The sequence below is a fragment of the Mus musculus genome, chromosome 18, assembly GCF_000001635.26.
Source record: "Mus musculus strain C57BL/6J chromosome 18, GRCm38.p6 C57BL/6J".
NCBI lineage: Eukaryota > Metazoa > Chordata > Mammalia > Rodentia > Muridae > Mus > Mus musculus.
Window position 1 is genome coordinate 10,802,047 of NC_000084.6, and position 19,355 is coordinate 10,821,401.

Consider the following 19,355-nt stretch of genomic DNA (forward strand, 5'->3'; position numbering starts at 1 on the left):
TCAGATGAAATGGAATCTTTCTATTCTGCTCTTTGTGTCAGGTATGAGCGGACTGCAGAAATAGCCCGTTAAACTAGCTACCTAGTGATGTGAAGACGAGCAGGCAGGAGAGCTAGAGAACAGGGCTTCTGTAATGGGGAAGAACATGGTGGCATAAGCTGCTGGGGTGGCATGATTTCTCTGCACTTGTTCACTCTGCCTTTTCTCGATGTAGATTGAAGAATGTGTGGTGTGCTCCGACAAGAAAGCAGCTGTTCTCTTTCAACCTTGTGGGCACATGTGTGCTTGTGAGAGTAAGTAGCCTATTGGGACCCTCTCCAGTGTTGTCAAAGGGACAAAAGTAAACGACTACATCTTTGATGTTTGTGTTTGTTTATTGGATAACCCATCTACAGAAAAGCTGGACAAGCATTTAGTACCTTTTTGGTTTCTACTGTTGAGTGACAGAGTATACTGAATAATTTGATTACTGAAATTCTATGTTCTATCAGACTGGACTCTTTTAGAATTTGTTTTGGCTTTTTTGGGTGTGTGTGTGTGTGTTTGTGCGTACTTATTTATTTTTGAATTTTTATTTATTTTTGCATTACCACAAAAGGAGCTCTCTCTTTCTCTTTCACACATAATAGAAACTTAACTTCTAAAACTATTACAACATCTAGTCTATCCTTTTTGCATGTAACAGTGGTTGGTATGCGCCAGAGTACCTTCATTTGTCTTCACCTTAACATTACCTTCCCTGTGTACCTGCTTGATTCCTTGGGCTCTCATAGCTCTGTTGTTTGGGGCTGTAATTTTGTTATGTTAACTGTTAGATTAGGAGAAATTTAAGAAGTCTTTTCTTTGGGAGGAAAATATTGAAGCTTTCGAGGTGCTTTAAATCAGTGGTTCTCAAACTTCCTAACGCTGTGACCCTGTAATAATACAGTTCTTCATGTAATGATGATCCCAACCATGAAATTGTTTTTGCTGCTTCTTCATACCTGTGATTTACTGCTGTTAAGACTCTCAATGTAAATATATGCTATGCAGAATATCTGATATGCTGCCCCTGTGAAAGGGTTGTGCAACCTCAAAGGGGTCACAACCACAGGTTAAGAAACTGCTTTAGTCTCTCTTAAGGACATTTACCTTGAAAGTCTTCGTTTTTTATATCTTTTATATCTTACAAGGTTTGAAATTCTCTTTCCTTTGCTGGTTTTTTGTTTGTCTTGTTTTACTTTAAAAGATCTCAAAAAGTTGAATACTTTCTTTAAATGATATTTCATTTTATAAAATAGGTTAGTCAAGAATTATTGTTTTTTAATGTTATCGAACTAGAATAACATGCAAATTACATGGTAATTGAGTTTCTTTGGTATAAGATGCCTATTAAATGTTGGGTTAAACTTTATTTTATATTTATTTATTTATTTGTGTGTATGTCTGTAGGTTGTATATATACCTATGGGTCTTTAACTAACGTGGTATGTATAGGAGTCTTAGGACACTTGAGGGATCTGTTCTCTCTTCTACCCTGTAGGTTCTGGGGCTCAAACTCAGATAGATGGTCAAGCTTGGCACAGATAGTTTACCCACTGAACTGACTTATAGGTCCCCAGACTACTGGTGTTTTGTTTTTATTTACTTAATTTTTTTTCATTCTGATTGTCTACTAAATAATAGGTCAAGGATTTATACTATTGACAGGCTAACTCAAATAATTGTTTCTATTTACCAAGGCAGGTGTAAAAGCTGTCATCAGGGTCCAGACGACATTGGGCTTGCAAATGGTTGTTAGTTGCCATGCAGGAACTGAGTCTGGATTTTCAGGAAGAGCAGCCAGTGTTCTTAGCCACCCCTAAGTCTCTTCAGCTGCAATAATCATGAGAAAGGCTACTAAAATATAGTTTCTGAAAGTTTATCATGGGAAAGATGGTCTTGTGGAAACCTTTTCCTAGGTACACTGAAACAGTGCATCAATCAGGTGACAGAGGGGGCCCAAGGGAAGGGAAGAAGAAACCATGTAGTATAGAAAATGTTTTTAGGAAATTAACATTTGACCATCATATTTTAGGGAGGCAGAGGGAAACCCCGAGTGAGTGAAGGGCTGAGTGGATGTGTGGGCACGGCCATATCAAGAGTCCCAGACCTTCAGCCTGATGGGAAAACGCAAGCGCGCGTGCTTACCGCGTGTGCAGTGTCCACTGTAGCTTCCTCCTTTCTGATGTGTACGTCTGGGTGTGCACTCATAGGTCTGCTAGTCACTGAAATGTGTCAACAGTGGTCCTCTCCATTTTCTAAGCCTTAAGATTTTTTTGCTTGTTTATTGTTCTTTATGGATTTTTTGAAACAGGATTATAATTGTATACCACCATCCCCAGCTAAACTTTACGATTCGGAAATATTTACTTGGAAAAAAACATCACTATTCAGTTACATTAGGAAATGTTTTCCTAATAGGCTCTTTCGTTCCAGTGGATAGTTCTCATCCATAGGTTAATAACATGATATTAAGGTCGAATTTTACTTATAACTTATAGCTGGGACCTGGTATGTTTCTTTAATGTTTGTTTTAGTATGTAGTTAAATTATAGAAATACAGCAGAGAAAGGCGATGTGTTTTTTTTGTTGTAGCTAAAGAAGTGTTCTCCTTTTCAGACTGTGCCAGCCTGATGAAAAAGTGTGTGCAGTGTCGGGCAGTGGTTGAGCGGAGGGTGCCTTTCATCACGTGCTGTGGTGGCAAGAGCTCAGAAGACCCCTCTGATGAAATCTGTGAGTGTCCTCTGTTGAGGGGTCCTTGGTTAGCTTTCTTGTGGGATATATCTCTCCATTACACTATGTTGTGGACTTGGTCAACCTAAGATACGTGATGTAGATTGACGGAGGAGAACGAAGTTATTTATTTATTTATTTATTTAGGTGCTTTTGTTAGTTATAAGAAATGTAAAATTGGATTTTTATTTAGTTTGTGGCCTGCTTATAGATTTTGGAAATGTGTGTATGCCTGTATAATGTGTGTATGTGGGTATGTCCATGCTTCAGTAAGTAGACACCAGAGGACAGCTCTGTGGAACTGGTTCTCTCTCAGCCTTTACATGCATTCTGGGAATCGAGGTTTATGGGGCAAGCACCAAGCATTTTTACCACTGAGCCAACCTTGCCAGCCTAATATTATACTTCTGAGGATTTGCAATATGAAGAACATTATATTCTTGTTTAAAGAATATTTGCTTTTTGTTTTAAATGAAATTTAGTGGCTGTGTTTGTATACCTATTTCTGGGAGTCAGATTAATTAAGCATATACTATACCAATGAGCTGTGTACCAGACCAATTTAGTGTATCTGGAAATAGGGTGCTGAATTCCAATTTAATTTTTTTTTCAGTTTACAAATATATTAACTTGGTCCCTTAACATAGCAAGCAGGCTTTCAGGATCATCTAATTTGCATGTGTTTCATTGGATAGTAATTATTAGGGACAAAGTAAGCTGAATTGTAACACAGACAAGTAGAGAGATGAAGATAATTACCTTGCCATTTTTCCTTTTATTTCATGGTGCTGGCAGAATCAAGTCATGGCTCATGCTTAGCAAGCAGTCACCTGTTGGCTTTTATCCCCAAACACTGCCTCCTACTTTTCCAGTCATACAACTGTATAAAATATTTTTTTTCTTTTGGGTCAGTGTCTTAGATAGTGTTATATTGCTGTGAAGAGACACTATTACCATGGCAACTCCTGTAAAGGAAACAATTTCAGAGTTAGTTCATTATCATCATGGTGGGGAGCATGCTACATGCAGGTAGACATGGTGCTGAAGAAGTAGTCAAGAGTTTTGTGTCTGGATCCACAGGTAGCAGGAAGCAACTCTAGGATTGGCTTGGGCTTTTGGAACCCTACCCCCACCCCACACCCTCACCCCCCAACCCCCACCCCCAATTACAAGCTTCCTCCAATAAGGCCGCAGCTCCTAATCCCTGTCAAGTAGTGCCATTCCCTGATGACAAGCATTCAAATCTATGAGGCTATGGGAACCATTCTTATTCAAACCGCCATAGTCAGCGAGCTGGCCCAGCAGGTAAAGAGCGCACCAGTGTTAAGCCTGACATCCTGATTCAGTCCCTTATGTACAGGTACCTGAGAATTTACTTCATTCTTGGTTTTTTTAAACATATTTTGTAAATAGATGAGGAAGAACATTGCTACATACACCTCTGCCCAAAACTCTTGCCTTTTTCACAAAGAGAGAAGAATAAAATTCTTAGGCATGGATATTAGCTAGAATAAAATGTCAAGAATATTCAGATTAGGGCAGATAAAATCAAAGCACTCTTATTCACACCTTTCTGAACTTTTCAGCCCAGATTGTTAACAGTAAGGAAATCTTGGCATAAAGAAGGAGGGTCAGGCTTGGGTGGCAGGTGCCTGTAATCCCATTGTAGAGAGTACTTCTCTCCCTCCATCCACTCCTCCTCCATTTCCTTTCAGAAAAGAGCAGCCCTCCAAGAGATACCAATCAAACATGGTATAACAAGTTACAATAAGACTAGGCACAAACCCGCATATCAAGACTGGATAAGGCAATCCAGAAGGAGGAAAAGGGTCCCAAGAGCTAGCCAAAGAGTAAGAGAAACAGCCCACTCCCACTGTTGGGAGTCAGTGAGAGCACAGAGCTACACAACCATAACATATATATCTCAGACCCATACAGGCTCTGTGATTGTCACTTCAGTCTCTGTGAGCCCCTATGAGCCCTGCTTGGTTGTTCCTGTGAGTGTTCTTATGATGCCCTCAATCCCTCTGGCTTCTACAATTTTTCTTCCCCTTCTGTATGGGTGGCTTGAGCTCTGCCTAATGTTTGACTGTGTGTCTCTGCATCTTCTCCAGCACATGCTTTTAATCCTAGCACCTGGGAGACAGAGGCAGGCAAATCTCTTGAGTTTAAGGCCAGCATATTCTGTGTAGTGAGTTTCAGGCCAGTCATTTACATAGTAAGACCTTGTCTGAATGACCACCACCATCATCATCATCATCATAGTGAGTTCAAGACTCGAAAGAGCTATATAGAAAGACCCAGTTTGGATAATCATCGTCGTCATCACCATCATCATTATTCCTATCCAAGTGGTGGGTGCTATCTGTATTCTGAACACTTGGGAGGTGGAAGTAGGGTCAGGAATTTATGGCCAGCCTTGACTACGTAGTAGGGTCAAGGCTAGTCTGGGTAATGTGAACCTTGTTTATAGACGGGAAGATTCATTTAAAAAAAAAAAGTCATCTAAGAGACTGATTAGCACTCCTTTAGAGTAGCTATTTTGCTATGATTCTAGTGGCCCATGAGCAAAGAAAAGGGAGTGTCTGTTTTGAGTTTGCCAGAGAAAGCTTCAGAACTCTGAAGTTCTCTTTTGCTGTGAACCTCTTTCTCTCCCCACCTCTGCCTCGTTTTTTGGACAAAGTCTTGCTGTGTGGTCCAGGCTGACCTTGACCTCATGGCCATACTCTTGTCCTCAGTCTCAGGAGTTCTGCAGTTGCAATCACGCATTACCGTGTCTGGGTTCCTCTGTTTCTTTTTAAAAGTATGTATGTGTGAGTATATGTGCATTGAATCTCCCTGGAGCTGGAGTTATGGGTGGTTGTGAGTCATGTGACATGGGTGCTGAGAGCTGAACTCTGGCTCTCTATAAGAGCATTGTATACATTTAGCCACCAAGCACCCTCTCTAGCTCCCAAACCTTTTACCTCTTTAAGATTATAAATGAATGTTATCTAGATGTCACTACTGTATCTTTTCTCTCAATATGGAGCAACATTTCGAAGAAGACCCTAAATGGTAGGCTCCTCCACACCGTTCTTCTGTTGTGAAGCTTATAGAACCCATGGCATGAAGGCATTCTACTACCAACTATCTTCAGCCACACAGTTTTGTTTTTTAATAATTAAAAGTTTAGAAATATGTCATAATGTCAAAACAGTAATAACTAAGGTTTTTCTTGAATTCTATTCTAGCAAGTGGGAATATCCCAGTGCTGCAGAAGGACAAAGACAACACCAATGTTAACGCAGATGTGCAGAAACTGCAGCAGCAGCTTCAGGACATTAAGGAGCAGGTAATGATTGCATCCCAGCCCCTGTGCCTCTTACTGTGCCACCTCATTTGGTGCACGTCTACTGGTCCCGTGACCTTGTCTCTAGGCATGGTTTGCCATATTAGGTCACTTTTAGTGTTCAAATGGGAATGACTTGTGTCTGACCTTGAGTTGGAGTCAGACATTTTCCAAAACATGAAACCCAGATAGCCACAAACATGGTTGGACAGAACCCTGAGAACCGCAGTGAGGCGCCTTTGAAGCGTTTGACGGCTGTGCAGCCATGCAGCAGCCATGCAGCAGCAGAGTGTGCAGCAGTAGCACTCCTACCCTTGCTGCTCAGAAGAGGTGCTGCCGTTAAAACTGCTTAGGAGCGCCCTGCCCTCTTCCACTCTGTTCAACCTTTTCTCTTTTTTCTTCTCCCCCCTTTCTTTGACAGGGCCCTGCTCTGTATCCCAGAGACTCAGTGCAGCAAGAGTGTGGTCCGAGGTTGGCAGTGGCATCACTGTTAGCAGCCAGTTGTAGCATCGTAAATCCCAAGTTTACTATCTGAATTTTCAAGAAATAACCCATAGAACAGTGGTTCTCAACCTTCTTAATGCTGTGGCCCAGTAATAATAATGTTATGATCACCCTCAACCATAAAATTACTTTGTTGCTACTTCACAATTGAATTTTTGCTCCTGTTACGAATCTTAATGTAAATATCTGATATGCAGGATATCTGATATATGACTCCTTCACAAGAGATCGACCCTCAGAGGGATTGTGACCCACAGGTTGAGAACCATGGCAATGGACAGGTGGCCCAAGATAATTCATGACCATGGGAAGAGTAGTTTAAACTTGAATACATGTATTTGCTAAGCCTGCATACGCTTAGCTGAAGAGAGAAAACTCTCTATTGAGTTGGAATTTTTTCTATAGAATCAACATTTAGCAATAATTGTTACATAGTGACTAAGTAAAGATAAATAAGGATTTAAAGGTATTTTTTTGCCTCCACATTTGTCTCCCCCCCCCTCCCACTATTGTATGTGTTTGTATATGTGGTGTCTACACGTGTTTGTATGTGTGCAAGTGCATGCGCAGGGTTAAAAATGTTTTCCTTGGTAGCTCTCTGCCTTCCTTGTTGAGCAGCTACTCTCCTGGACCTGCAGCTCACTGTTGTAGCTAGGGTGGCTACCAGCATGCTCCAGGGACTCCCCGACTGCCTCCTGTGCACCAGGACTACAAGTGGGCCAGGGTGCTTACCTGGACTCACATGGTTCTGGGGTTCTGAACTCCTGTCCTCACTTGTTCAGGAACCATGACTGTTGAATCATCTCTTTGGCCTTTGTCTCTCATTTTTAAGTTAGCATATAGATTAATGGGTTTCATTATGACATTTTTATAAATACATGGTATTCTTTGTTCTTATTTGTAACCCTCCCCACAACCCCACCAATCAGCTTTCCTTTTGTTGAGTGTGCCCTTCTCCTACCCTTCTTTAGAGTTTCTTACTGCTTTTGTGTCTCATGCGTTCCATTGCACTCTTGGTCACCTGCCTTCATATATATCCCACCCATCTTGTATTCCTCTTTGTGCTTCATCAGTATGGATATTTACACACATTCATTTGTAGAAATTTAAGTCCACATTCTGCATATGAGAAATATGGGAATATTTGCCTTTCTAAGGCTGACTTGTTTCTTGTAACGTGATTTTCAGCTGCTTCCATTTTCCTGCCAATATCATGATTTCATTCTTCATTTTGGATGATTCCCAGTTTTATGTGCCACATTTTCGGTCTGTTGGTGTGCATCTAGGCTGGTTCCACTTACTGTGAATAGTGGCAATGAACGTGGATGTACAAGTCTCTGGTATACTGGTGTAGAGTCCCAAGTGTTGGATAGCTGGGTCTTACAGCAGTTCTGGTTTTAGCTTGCTTAATTTTGTTTATTGTTTTGTCTTGTTTTGTTTTTGAGAATCTTCTTACTAATTTCTGTAGAGGTGGTAGCAGCTTGTGTCCCCTCATCAGGGTATCTTTCCCTGCAGCCTTACCAACACTTGATTCTGACAGTTGTTTTCACTGAGTGAGATGGAAGCAATTCTAATTTACATTTCCCTGATGATGAAAACTTTTTCAGATATTTCTTGGTCATATATTTCTTCTTTTGAAAATTATCTATTTGACTCATTAACACATTTGTTGGTTGGATAAATTGTTTTAATTTTTTGAGTTTTGTATTTTCTATATATTAATCTCCTGTGTAGTGTAGTTGGTATAAGTTGTCTCCTGATTAATGAGTTATGCAGTCTGTGTGTTCATGAGTGTGCATGGATATGTGAATGCACATGTGGAGACCAGAGGTCATCTTCAGGTGCTTTATTTATTTATTTTTCCCTCCAGCACAGGAATGTGCTGCCATAGGCTGTTCCTTATGAAGTGCTGGGGAATCTGAATTCATGTCCTAGTGCTTGTCCTAACAAGCACTTTTCTGGTGGATCAGTCTCCTTAACTATACTATGTTGGACAGGGTCTTCCTTTGTAACCATGAAAATTCTAGGCTTCCTTTGTAGCCTAGAATTCATTGTGTAGACCAAGCTGGTCTCAAACGTCTGTTCTTCCTGCCTCAGCTTCCAGAGTCCTAGGGGCATGTGTGTCACCATGACGGCTATAGATTGTCTCTTTGCTGGCAGCTTCTTTTGCTGTGAGGAAGCTTTTTATTTATTCAAGATTATTAATATAGATAGGAACATATTTGACTAAGTAAAGCAGTTTTGGGCTTGGAGAGATTCTCAATGGTTAAGAGCACTTGGCTGCTTTTCCAGAGGTCCTGAGTTCAATTCCCAGCAACCACATGGCAAAGTAAAATGGGTTTTTATTAGTGTAAACTATGTTTATGAATAAATAATGACTTCCTACTAGAGTGGCTAAAAGCATACACCTAATATTTTCCTAAATCTTGATAACGTGTAGTACTGCACAGTTTTTGAGAGCAAGAACTCTGGGGCTAAAAGTTCCAAGATGACTTGTCTTGAAGATGTTTTGAACCATGTTAAACCAGTTTGTTTTTCAAGTGGACTGGGGCTGTATTGTATCTAGGAGTGTAGTGCCTAGCAAGGGCTCTCAGCTGCATGCCTGTACTGCACGCCATTTCAGTGATACATACCTGGGTATCTGCTGGTAGCAAGTCTGCTTCAGGTGCAGTGGAGTTGCTTTGAACCATTGCTCTCTCCTTTTGGATTTGCATTCTTTATTTTATGTAATAATTACTTTTAGGATTTATTATCATTTATGTTGTATATGTTTGGGTACAAGAGTTTAGTGTATTTCATGTATGCAGAAGCCAGTGGAGATCAGATACACTGGAACTGTAAGCCAACAAGTGAGTGCTGGGAACCAAACTCAGGGCCTTTGCAAGAGCAGTGAGTGTAACCTCTGAGTTGTATCTCCATCCCCATAGTATTTGTTTTATGTTCTATCTTTGTACTATTTAGAAAGAATTAGTATCTATTTTGTAGGGATGACGTTTTCTTATAACTATTTTTGAACAAGTAATTTGTAAATAACTAACTTATTTTTAAGCTGAGCATGGTAGCACATTCCTTTAATTCCAGTACTTGGGATGCAGAGACAGGTAGATCTCTTAGGAGTCTGAAACCAGCCTGGCCTACATAGTAAGTTCACTGGCCAAGGTAATATAACAAGACCTAGTGTCAAATCTCCTCTCAAAAAAAAAAAAAAAAATCCTGAAGAATTTATTTCTGAAAAGCAATAGATTGTTTGACTAAAACTAGAATAGAAAATTAACGATACAAAAGCCTTGTCATGTTACACGTATAGTATAACATGGCTCCTGCTTATTCACTGTCTCTCTCATTTCAGACCATGTGCCCTGTGTGCTTGGATCGCCTGAAGAACATGATTTTCCTCTGTGGCCATGGAACATGCCAGCTCTGTGGAGACCGGATGAGTGAATGCCCAATTTGTCGCAAGGCAATTGAACGAAGGATTCTTTTGTACTGATTAAGAAACACAGAGTGTTTTGTTAGCTAAAGTATGTGATTGTGAGATCTTAGTATGTTCTAAAACTAGTTGGGAGTTAATCTAATGAGTTAATTTGTAATTTCATAATTTCTTTTTTTATTTTATTTTATTTTTTTTAGACTGTAATTAGACTATATATGGACCACCATCACAACGAAAACATACAGTGTTTGAACTTGCCCGTGTGTGTGTGTGTGTGTGTGTGTGTGTGTGTGTGTGTGTGTGTGTGTGTTTTCCTCTTGAATTTGGAACATCAAATCCATGAAAACTCATAGAAAATTTGCTTTTGGCTTTGAAGGGGAAAATCCTTTAAGGACTGCCTTTCACATTTTTCTTTTTTAATATGTGCATATATGTTAAACCTTAGACATTAGCTTACAAGGTCAGTATTCCACATGATTATCATGATTTCACATGGTGAAATGACATGCTGTTCTAAAAGGTCATATTGAAGGTGAGTGGGGCAAGTCAGACTATGTCATTTATGCTCAGTGACAGAAGTGTAGTAGAGATATGCCTCCTGGCTAAGGCAGTACTGAAGGAAACATTGTATTTCAAGATAATTTAAAGTTATCCAAATGATTGTTTCCGCATTTTTAAGTAAGTGAAAATATGTGGTAAGAGAATAATGACTTAACCTTCTTTTCTAGACTTAAAAGGAAAATTGACTAACTTAAATAAATGAATTATTTCAAAATCACCAGTAGACATGAAAGGGCAAATTGTAGTAAGAACTGAAGGCTAGCTCGGAATGACACAATCACACCTCTACCTGGTTTTCACTGTTGGACTTCTTGTATTAACTTCTCACTGTTTGCATCAGCTCTTTGTAGAAAAAGATCTGTGAAAAGCAATTTCCGTTTTCCCTGTGACTGCTGACCTGGGCTTGATCTAATCAGTGCGTGCACACCGTCCTTTCTGTGTCTCTGAGGTCTCTAAGCTGGGTGGTGCATTGTAAGAGGCAGCAATCTTTTCTGTATGTCTGTTATTTCTGACAGTGTTACGGATTCTACCTTCATCCAGAGCCTTACTTCTTTTCTCTCTGATAGTAATTTTACTATAAAGAACTTAGTTTTTCTTTATACCTACAGATGAACATTCTTTAAACTGCCAACATATACTAAGATACAATAAATAGCTTAATGTCAGATACTTAGAAAAGGATGCTGGGGCATTTGTGGAAAAGCATGGAAAACACATGTTGACTTGGTTAGGGGGCTAAGCATTTTGTCTCCTTAAATGAGTAATCTTTGTATCTAGCCTAAATGTATGCACATTGTTTCAAGATTCTTCACTGCTAGATTGTTAAAAACAAAAACAAAAACCCACCTATCAGTTATTTACAATAGTGTCCACTGTGCGCTGTGTATAAGCATGCACTCTTAAGGATAGTGTTCTTTGAGGATAGTTTCCCCTGCATTTGAATCTGGCTAGCTTGTGTCTGTTTTTTTGCTATAGCAACTTAAAGTGGGAGAGCAGTGTCCAGCCTGCTGTGCTGTGCTGTGCTGTGCTGTGCTGTGCTGTGCTGCTGCTGGTTACTTGCGGCCCAGTGAGCTGAGCTGCTCGTTGTCAGCAGGCTCAGCAGTCCCATGTCTGTGTTGAGCTGAGTAACTGCTTTGTTTCTCTTTCGTGTTTTTGAGATAGAGTCTCACTATGTATTCTAAGCTGACATGGAACCTACTGTGTAGCTCAGGCTAGCCTCAACCTTATGATCTTCCTGCCTCTGCCTTCCAATTGTGGGGTTGTAGGATGGCGATCCCACATATTTAACAACTTTAAATTATTTTGGAGGGTACAATCCTTATTAGTTTCAAATTAGGAATGTTCTATTGTAAGGAAGCAATGAGGCTATTTTTTTCTAAGTATAATTTGAAGAGTTTTTTTGTTTTTTTAAAGATACATCTGATGATACGATGTTTACATAAAGAGACAAACTATCTTCTTGCAGACTTGGAAAGAGTAGAAATGAGGATCTTTTCTTCCTTGCCATAGGCTGCCCACCTCTTTCTACTTGTCATCAGGCAAGGAGGGGTGGCTGCTATACAGTCTGCCAGCCCGAGAACCTGTGTGCCACAGCTGTATCCCACTTCACTCCTTTCTCTGTCTCCCAGGCTGCAGTGCCAAGTCTTATCCTGTAAAGATTCTATCTGTTAAGGGATAGACCTCCTGACAGCTTCATCATCTCCACGCAGAGCAGAGCACACTAGCTTAGGAGAGAGAAGCCGTCAAGTCTCTGTAGTGCTGGGGACTTACAGCTTTCTCTTTGTCACTGGGCCATTTATGTTATGTATAGTATGGACAGCTGCACTTCTCTTCAGGTCTTCAGGCATCTAAAATTATTGTAAATTTGTTTTGGGCTTACAGGAGATGGTAAGACCAGGAACTGAATCATGCCAGTGACTTCCTCCTGCACTCTGAAACTACCTCTTAGTCTCTTTACAACACTTGGCCCTTTGGGGATCTTTCCTTCTAGTTACCCAAACCTCTCTTTCCTGTGCCTCAGAAGAATTCTTACTTTTCCTTAGAATTATTATTACAATGACATGCATTCGTTTGTTTTTTTTTAAAGTATTGGACTTGGGCTAAGTGGGGGGCAGGAAAGAAGGTCAGTGTCTTGTGTCTGTGGACAACAGGATAGGGTCCTGAGGCATGTTAGCATTCCTCACTGGTGTTTCAGGAGAGCTGTCGGGAGCAATATTAGATTCCCTCTCTATGCCCCTCGGCCCACCACATTTTCTCCTTTATTCACGAAGACCGTCGGCTTTCTCACTGAGCACAGACATAACTTATCAGGCGCTGCTGCCACAGCTGCTCTTGTTCACATAGTTTAACATCCTTACCTGTGCTGTACACATGCAGAATTTTATTGGGAGTGGGGTTTTCAAGAGAATATAATTTTATATTAGTGTAAGAATATTATACTAGGCAAATGTTTAGTTATCTGAATTACGCTTAAGGTATTGTAATTTAATAATGGCAGGTTAACCAGAAGTCTACTGAAACGTAAAATTAACTGGAAATAATTCCTTAAATTTTATATTTTTGAAGACTTTAGCCTGAAACAACCTTTTACTTTAGAATGTTGAAAATGCATGCTGCTTAAGATTTGTCTAGTTCAAAATTCAAACCTTGCTGGGTCATTTTTACACAGGGAACATCCTGGTAGCCATGTATTGCCTGGTGGATGTTTTTTGTTTATTTTGAATTCTGGACACTTTTGGGATAAAGAATAGTTAAACTTGCCACCTAGGACAAAGCTGGATGTAGCAGAGCTGGTTTGGGGGTTTGGGGTTGCAACAAATAGAAAACAAAAACAGTGAGCTCAGAGGAATGGAGCATCATGTAGGATTTGCCACGGTATTGGTGGGGAGGGCGTATTTAACTAAAACATAGAAGGGGGTCTATAAGGTCACTTCTTCATATGGCTTGTCAGTTGTTTTGTAAATTACAGACTTTAACACGACTTGCTCTTTTAAGCCCAAAAGGAAAAACATTTATCCTTTCAGAGTGTCTGGAATGTTTATAGTAATAATTTCTATAAAAACACTCATGGATACATTTTTGGTGTTTTTTTTTTTTTAAATTGCAGTGAGAACCACATATCATAAGGTTTGTCGTCCTGACTGCTTCTAAACATGCAGTTCAGAAGGGTCACTTCCTCTCCGTTTGTTGGGAAACACGCATAGAACTTTATCCTGCACCTATCAAAGGCTTCCTTCTTCCTTCCATCTGGGCAACAGGGTTCTGACTACTTAGAACACCAGCACTCAGATTGCTGACTAGAGTCATTTGTGTTTGCAAGACCCAAACCTGGGTCAACATCAGGCTCCTGAGATTTGAGGAAGGGCACCTCTCCCCTGCCATAACTGCTATTTTTTTTACATGTATGTTAATTGAAAGAGTTTATTATTTCGTTATGAGCCAGAGGGGGGAAGCACATTTTAAATATGGGAAATAAGTTAGCTTTGGTTTTGTACTGTATTGGGAAGGTAATAGATTTTTCACAAGTGATTTGTGCCTTGTTATAAATGTCAATTGTCATTGAGTCTACTTGTCAAAGTCACAGAATACATTTTTCTTTCAAAATGGCAACCTGATTTAGCTTGTTTGAATATTACAATAGGAATGCTTACTGATACTACTTGATAATCATGTATATCCTTTTGACTTACACACACAAACACACATGAGACAACAGGATTGATAATTGCAGTTGTATGTCTTTAAACACTAAACGTAGGAAGCTTTTTAATGTTGCCTTGTGTGTGTGTGTTGCTTTACTGCAGTGAGGGAGAAATCCTTTGCACCAAGCTTCAGTGGCTGATAAGTGGCTAGCAGTGGGTAAAATTACAATGTAAAAATAGGGGTGGATAGTTAATAACGTTAAGTTGCTACCTTGGCATTTTCTACCTCCTTTTCTACGAGAATACTGCTTTTCTTTCACCCATCTAGCATCTTGTCTTATTTGTGGGAGAAAAGGAAACAACCTGAAGATAAAGTTAGATTTTCTTTTTTTTTTTTTTTGAGAATTTAAGCAATAGATACAGGAAAAGTGGCCTGTCACATTAATTTGGTGCCTAAATGTAAAGGTTTGAACTGATAAATAAAACTGTCTAAGAAGGAGAGTAGTGCTGAGTATTTGGACTGTCCTGTATAGTTCTCTTGATTTTATTTCATAAACATGACTTCTTTCTTCAAAAGCAAAGTGGTTTTCTAATTTTTTATGAAATAAGCAAATATGCCATTTTGTCTGAGTACAGTTTCAGGAAGCTATTGAAAGTTCTGGCTCAGGGCTTTTTAACAGTTAAAGCAATTGTTAATATATTTTGGAAACTCCATCTGCATAACTCTTCAGTGCCTTGATTAACTTGGCAACACTTAAAAAAACTTTGTACTAGGTAACCTTCAGTGCACCAGTCATGATATGCACGTTCTGATCATACTGCTAAGCATGTGCAAGAACACCTCTACGTGTGGGTTTGCATAATTCTATAAGGGAAGTGTTCTACATTTGCACTTGATACTTTTTTTTTATTATTATTACTCTGTTTTTTTACAAACTGATTATTCAAGGCCATGGCACTGTTACCAGAAAAATGGTGTTTGCTGTCTATATGCAAGTCTATTTAGCTGCTGGGGAGAGGACAGAGCTCACACTTTGTATCTAATACAAAAAGAAGATCAATACAAAAAAAAAAGATCATCTTCCTCTCAAGTGGAAACCAAACCAAGCCAAACCCTTTGTTTAAGTGGCTCAGTTAAATGATTAATTGAAAGGAAATCATGAATTGCATGTCATTCTTCATGCTGATCTGTAGACTAAAAGCATGTTTTTCTGTCTCCTTCAGGATGTGTCTGCCATTCTAAGTACAGTATATTCAAATGGTAGAAAAAAAAGCTGACTCAAAGGTTTTACGCTTTGTAATTTTTCCAGTTCTTTTTAGCTTTCAATGTTGGAATAAATTTAAGTCTTGTTTATGGCTAAAGTTTCTGTATGGAAAAATGATTCTTGCTTATTAGCTTTTGTTTAAGAAAAAAAGCTTAGTAAAAACTAAGCTTTTAAAAATAAATGCAAACATTTACCATTAATAAAATCTGTGGTGTAATATGTTTTTCTCTGACTTTTTGGAGGCTATTCTTTATAATAACATAAATGAATTTTTATTTTTAAGGCATTTGAAAACAAATCTCAATACATCCAAAAAATCCTATTATTGGAAAGAAAATTACCATATCTTTGAGAAACAAGGACATCTCTCCAACTCAATGTAAGAAGTAAGCGTCCACATCTAGAAGGTTCTTGTTGTGAGTGCTCACATGTCAGGCAGGAGCCTGTCTAAGGGTCAGAGGAGCTTGAATGCTTTAGTGCCTAATCTTTCAGGATACGATGTGTTTGGACAGTAACCTGAATAGAACAAACTTGATCAAAGAAGCCAGACAGGAAGGAAGGACTCAGTCTTTCTCTCTCTATATGTAGATAACTTATATTTTTAAAAAGCTTATTCCTCTCTGGGAGACAGATATATGTGTGTGTGTATATATATGTATGTCTGTGTATAAAATTTTTAGAAAGGAGATATTTTACAGCAATGATGTATCTCTCCTGTTCAGTGTTTTGTGACTAATCAGTCATTGAATAGTTTGGGGGTATTTTATTTTTAAAGTTGCTAGACTTACTTTGTAAAGTCATTGAAAGGTTTTTCTAATTCTAGTTTAAAAGATGCATATCTCAAATGTCTAAGAGAAAATCCATTGAAAACAAAAATCTTTAATTGATAAAAGCACATGTGTTCCAACTGAATTTATTTTGGATAACCTCTAATTAATTGTATTTGTGTTTATATCTATTACTGTTTAAGTAGATATCTCATGGTCATATTTTTTATTAAATTGAAACTGTAGGTTTAATAATAAAAGACATTTTAGAAAATATGCTTTATATTTTATCATTGACAGTTATCCCTCATAGAGATTAGATTTCACTAATATTTTATGGCACAGCGTATCTCAAACCTTGGATAATGCTTTTTAGAACAACAATAAATGTTCAAAAAATGCAGTGAAGTGTGAGAGGCGTGGGAAGCCCACAGTTGCTGTAATCTGAGCCTTGGCTAATAGTTTCCCCTTTTACAACCAAAGTAATAGTTGATGAGCTCGCTTTTATTTTTGTGAGAACTAATAATATTAATAATGATAGATATAGTAAGTATAATCCAGACCCATAAAATAATAATAACAGTAATAATAATAGCAATAATAATAATATAATAATAATAAAAATAGATGTAGTAAGTAAGTATAATCCAGACCCTTAAGCTAGCAACAGCAACAATAATAGATGTAGTAAGTGCAATCCAGACCCATGGTAGAGATCACAAGTGGATAAGTTACATATCAAGGAGACTGGTTGGTGGTACAGCAGCTGTATGACACCCTGAGGGATGTTTTCAGTGTGCTCTTGATAGGTCTTGTATTCATTCACAGAACAACTTTCTAAAAGACAGAATTTTAAAACAATGTAAATATTTCTTATTTTCCCATCTCACCAATTAGTATTAGTATTGAGCAGAACATTAGCAAACAGAAAGTGCTGTTGTGGACAAATCCAAGAGGTAGAAATTCAAGGGGGACTCCATATGGTCCAGTTCTTCCTTCAGCAGTAGAGCACTGGACTTGACGTGTGGACCCAGACCTGGTCCCCGGACTGGGAGGAAAAAGCATGAGACACTAGAGAAAGCATAGTCAGCTCGATATAGTTGACATCAACACAGTAATTTACTACCAACAGCAAAGTATACATAATTCTCAAGCTCATATGAGGAGGCCTTCATAAATACTTAATGTATCTTAAAAGAATGATACAACATATTCTCACAGACCATGATGGGATTAAACTAGAAATCTAGAGAGGTGGTAAAAAAAAAATCCCAGTCATTAAGTTGTTGGTGACTAAGCCACACAAGTAACACAGAAGCCACGGAAATCTCAAGTGTAGGCTACTTTGGATACTGGGTACAGTGACTTATACTTATGTTCATAAGATTAGGGGTGAGATCAAACAGATCTCAAGTTAGATGCTGGCAAGCTGGTCGGAACACACAGGCACATGCACAGAAAGCAGTCCCCACCAAAGAATCTGGTGACACTGACAGTATATAGTAGAAAGGGTATAAACTGATCAAGCCTCCTCTTTAATCAAAAGATAAAAATGGGGCAGAAATTGGAAGGGAAAAAATAACCCAAAAGTATAAATGAATTTATTGGAGGAATATTAATAATATTAAGAGCCAGACCCTGAAATGATCAACTAAAGAGATTAGCCAGGTTAAATAGGCAATTAAAAGTCAGGAATGGGGCTGGTGAGATGGCTCAGCGGGTAAGAGCACTGTCTGCTATCCCAAAAGCCCTGAGTTCAAATCCCAGCAACTACATGGTAGCTCACAACCACCTGTAATGAGATCTGATGCCCTCTTCTAGTGTGTCAGAAGACAGCTACAGTGAACTTATGTATAATAATAAATCCTTGGGCCTGAGCGAACAGGGCCAACCAGAGTGAACAGAGGTCCTAAAAAATTCAATTCTTAACAACCACATGAAGGCTCACAACCACATACATAAAATAAATAAATAATCTTTTTTAAAAAGGCAGGGATCTACATGGTGCCATCACTACAGATTTTATGGGCATTAAAATGCAAGTTACATGAAAGTGATGATGTGCACGTACAGTTCTGGCATTTGCATAACAGAGCCAGAAAGTCATCCTCTACTGCAGAGTGAGTCAAAGCCCACCTGAGCCACACTAGGTCCAGGCTAGAAAGGAAAACATAGTATTAACAACAATTCTCTCTCTCCCTGAGTCCTTCATGCTTGTTTTATTTCCCTATTTTATCACCTAAATGGTTTTATTTCCTGAAAGGTCTTCCCATCAAAGAGAACTGGGGACTCTGGATAGCTGTCAAAAACATTGCCTTTAAAATAATTAGACTTTAAAAACAAAGCACTGTGGACAAGATGAGTTCATGCTGAGTTTTATGCATTGTTTATGGAAGAAATTATGCCAGCTATGTACTATCTCTTCAGAAGATAGAAACAAAAAGAGTCCTTCCTTCAGAGAGATACCAGGCTTGTAAGTAAAAAGACAATATTCTTTAGGGTTTTTTTTTTTCAAATTTGATCAATGAATTCTATCAGTAAAAATACCACCAAAATGTACTTTGTGAATATTGACAAAGTGACATGAAAGTTATATGGAAGAAGAAGGTTTGAGGATTAATACTCCCTGACTACAACTTAGGTTATATACAGCTGAAGTTCCATAGTCAGCCAGATGCACACCAGCAGATGAACGGATGAAGAAATTTGGTATATCTACAATCCAGTTGTAAAGAATGAAATGTCATCTGACAAAATGGATGGAACTTAGAGATCATCATATTCATTGATAGATTTAGACAAATGTTGCAGTGTGATGGTTAATGTGGTCAACCTGACAGGGTCTAGACTCCTCTAGGAGACTTCCTGTGAGGGGTTTTATCCAGATTTAATTATCCTCTGGCTATGCTCGTGAAACATGCTCTAGATGAGTGGGAAGACCTACCTTAACTGAGTGGCACTACTCCATGGACCAGGATCCTGAATGAAATGAAGAGAAGCCAGTTGACTGAGCACTCACCACTGTCAACCCTGACCAGATACAGGGTGACAGCCACTTCAAGCCCCTGCCTCTGTGACGTTCCAGCTATGATTTGACTG

At 38.9% G+C, this 19,355-nt stretch overlaps 1 protein-coding gene across 3 annotated transcripts in view; it reads left to right on the forward strand.

Annotated features, from left to right (window-relative positions):
- The window catches only part of Mib1 (mindbomb E3 ubiquitin protein ligase 1), a 92,954-nt gene extending 76,422 nt beyond the window's left edge, over positions 1 to 16,532 (forward strand). The window contains exons 18-22 of one of the 3 annotated variants that reach the window (NM_001364997.1): positions 215 to 293; positions 2,641 to 2,754; positions 5,988 to 6,088; positions 9,939 to 10,110; positions 15,773 to 16,532. In NM_001364997.1, the coding sequence (NP_001351926.1) occupies positions 215 to 293; positions 2,641 to 2,754; positions 5,988 to 6,088; positions 9,939 to 10,079 (435 nt within the window). In that variant the 3' untranslated portion in view covers positions 10,080 to 10,110; positions 15,773 to 16,532. Of the gene's footprint in view, positions 1 to 214; positions 294 to 2,640; positions 2,755 to 5,987; positions 6,089 to 9,938 lie in introns of all 3 variants that reach the window. The other 2 variants (XM_006525811.4, NM_144860.3) reach the window with 2 other exon arrangements.
- The last annotated feature ends 2,823 nt before the right edge of the window (positions 16,533 to 19,355 follow it).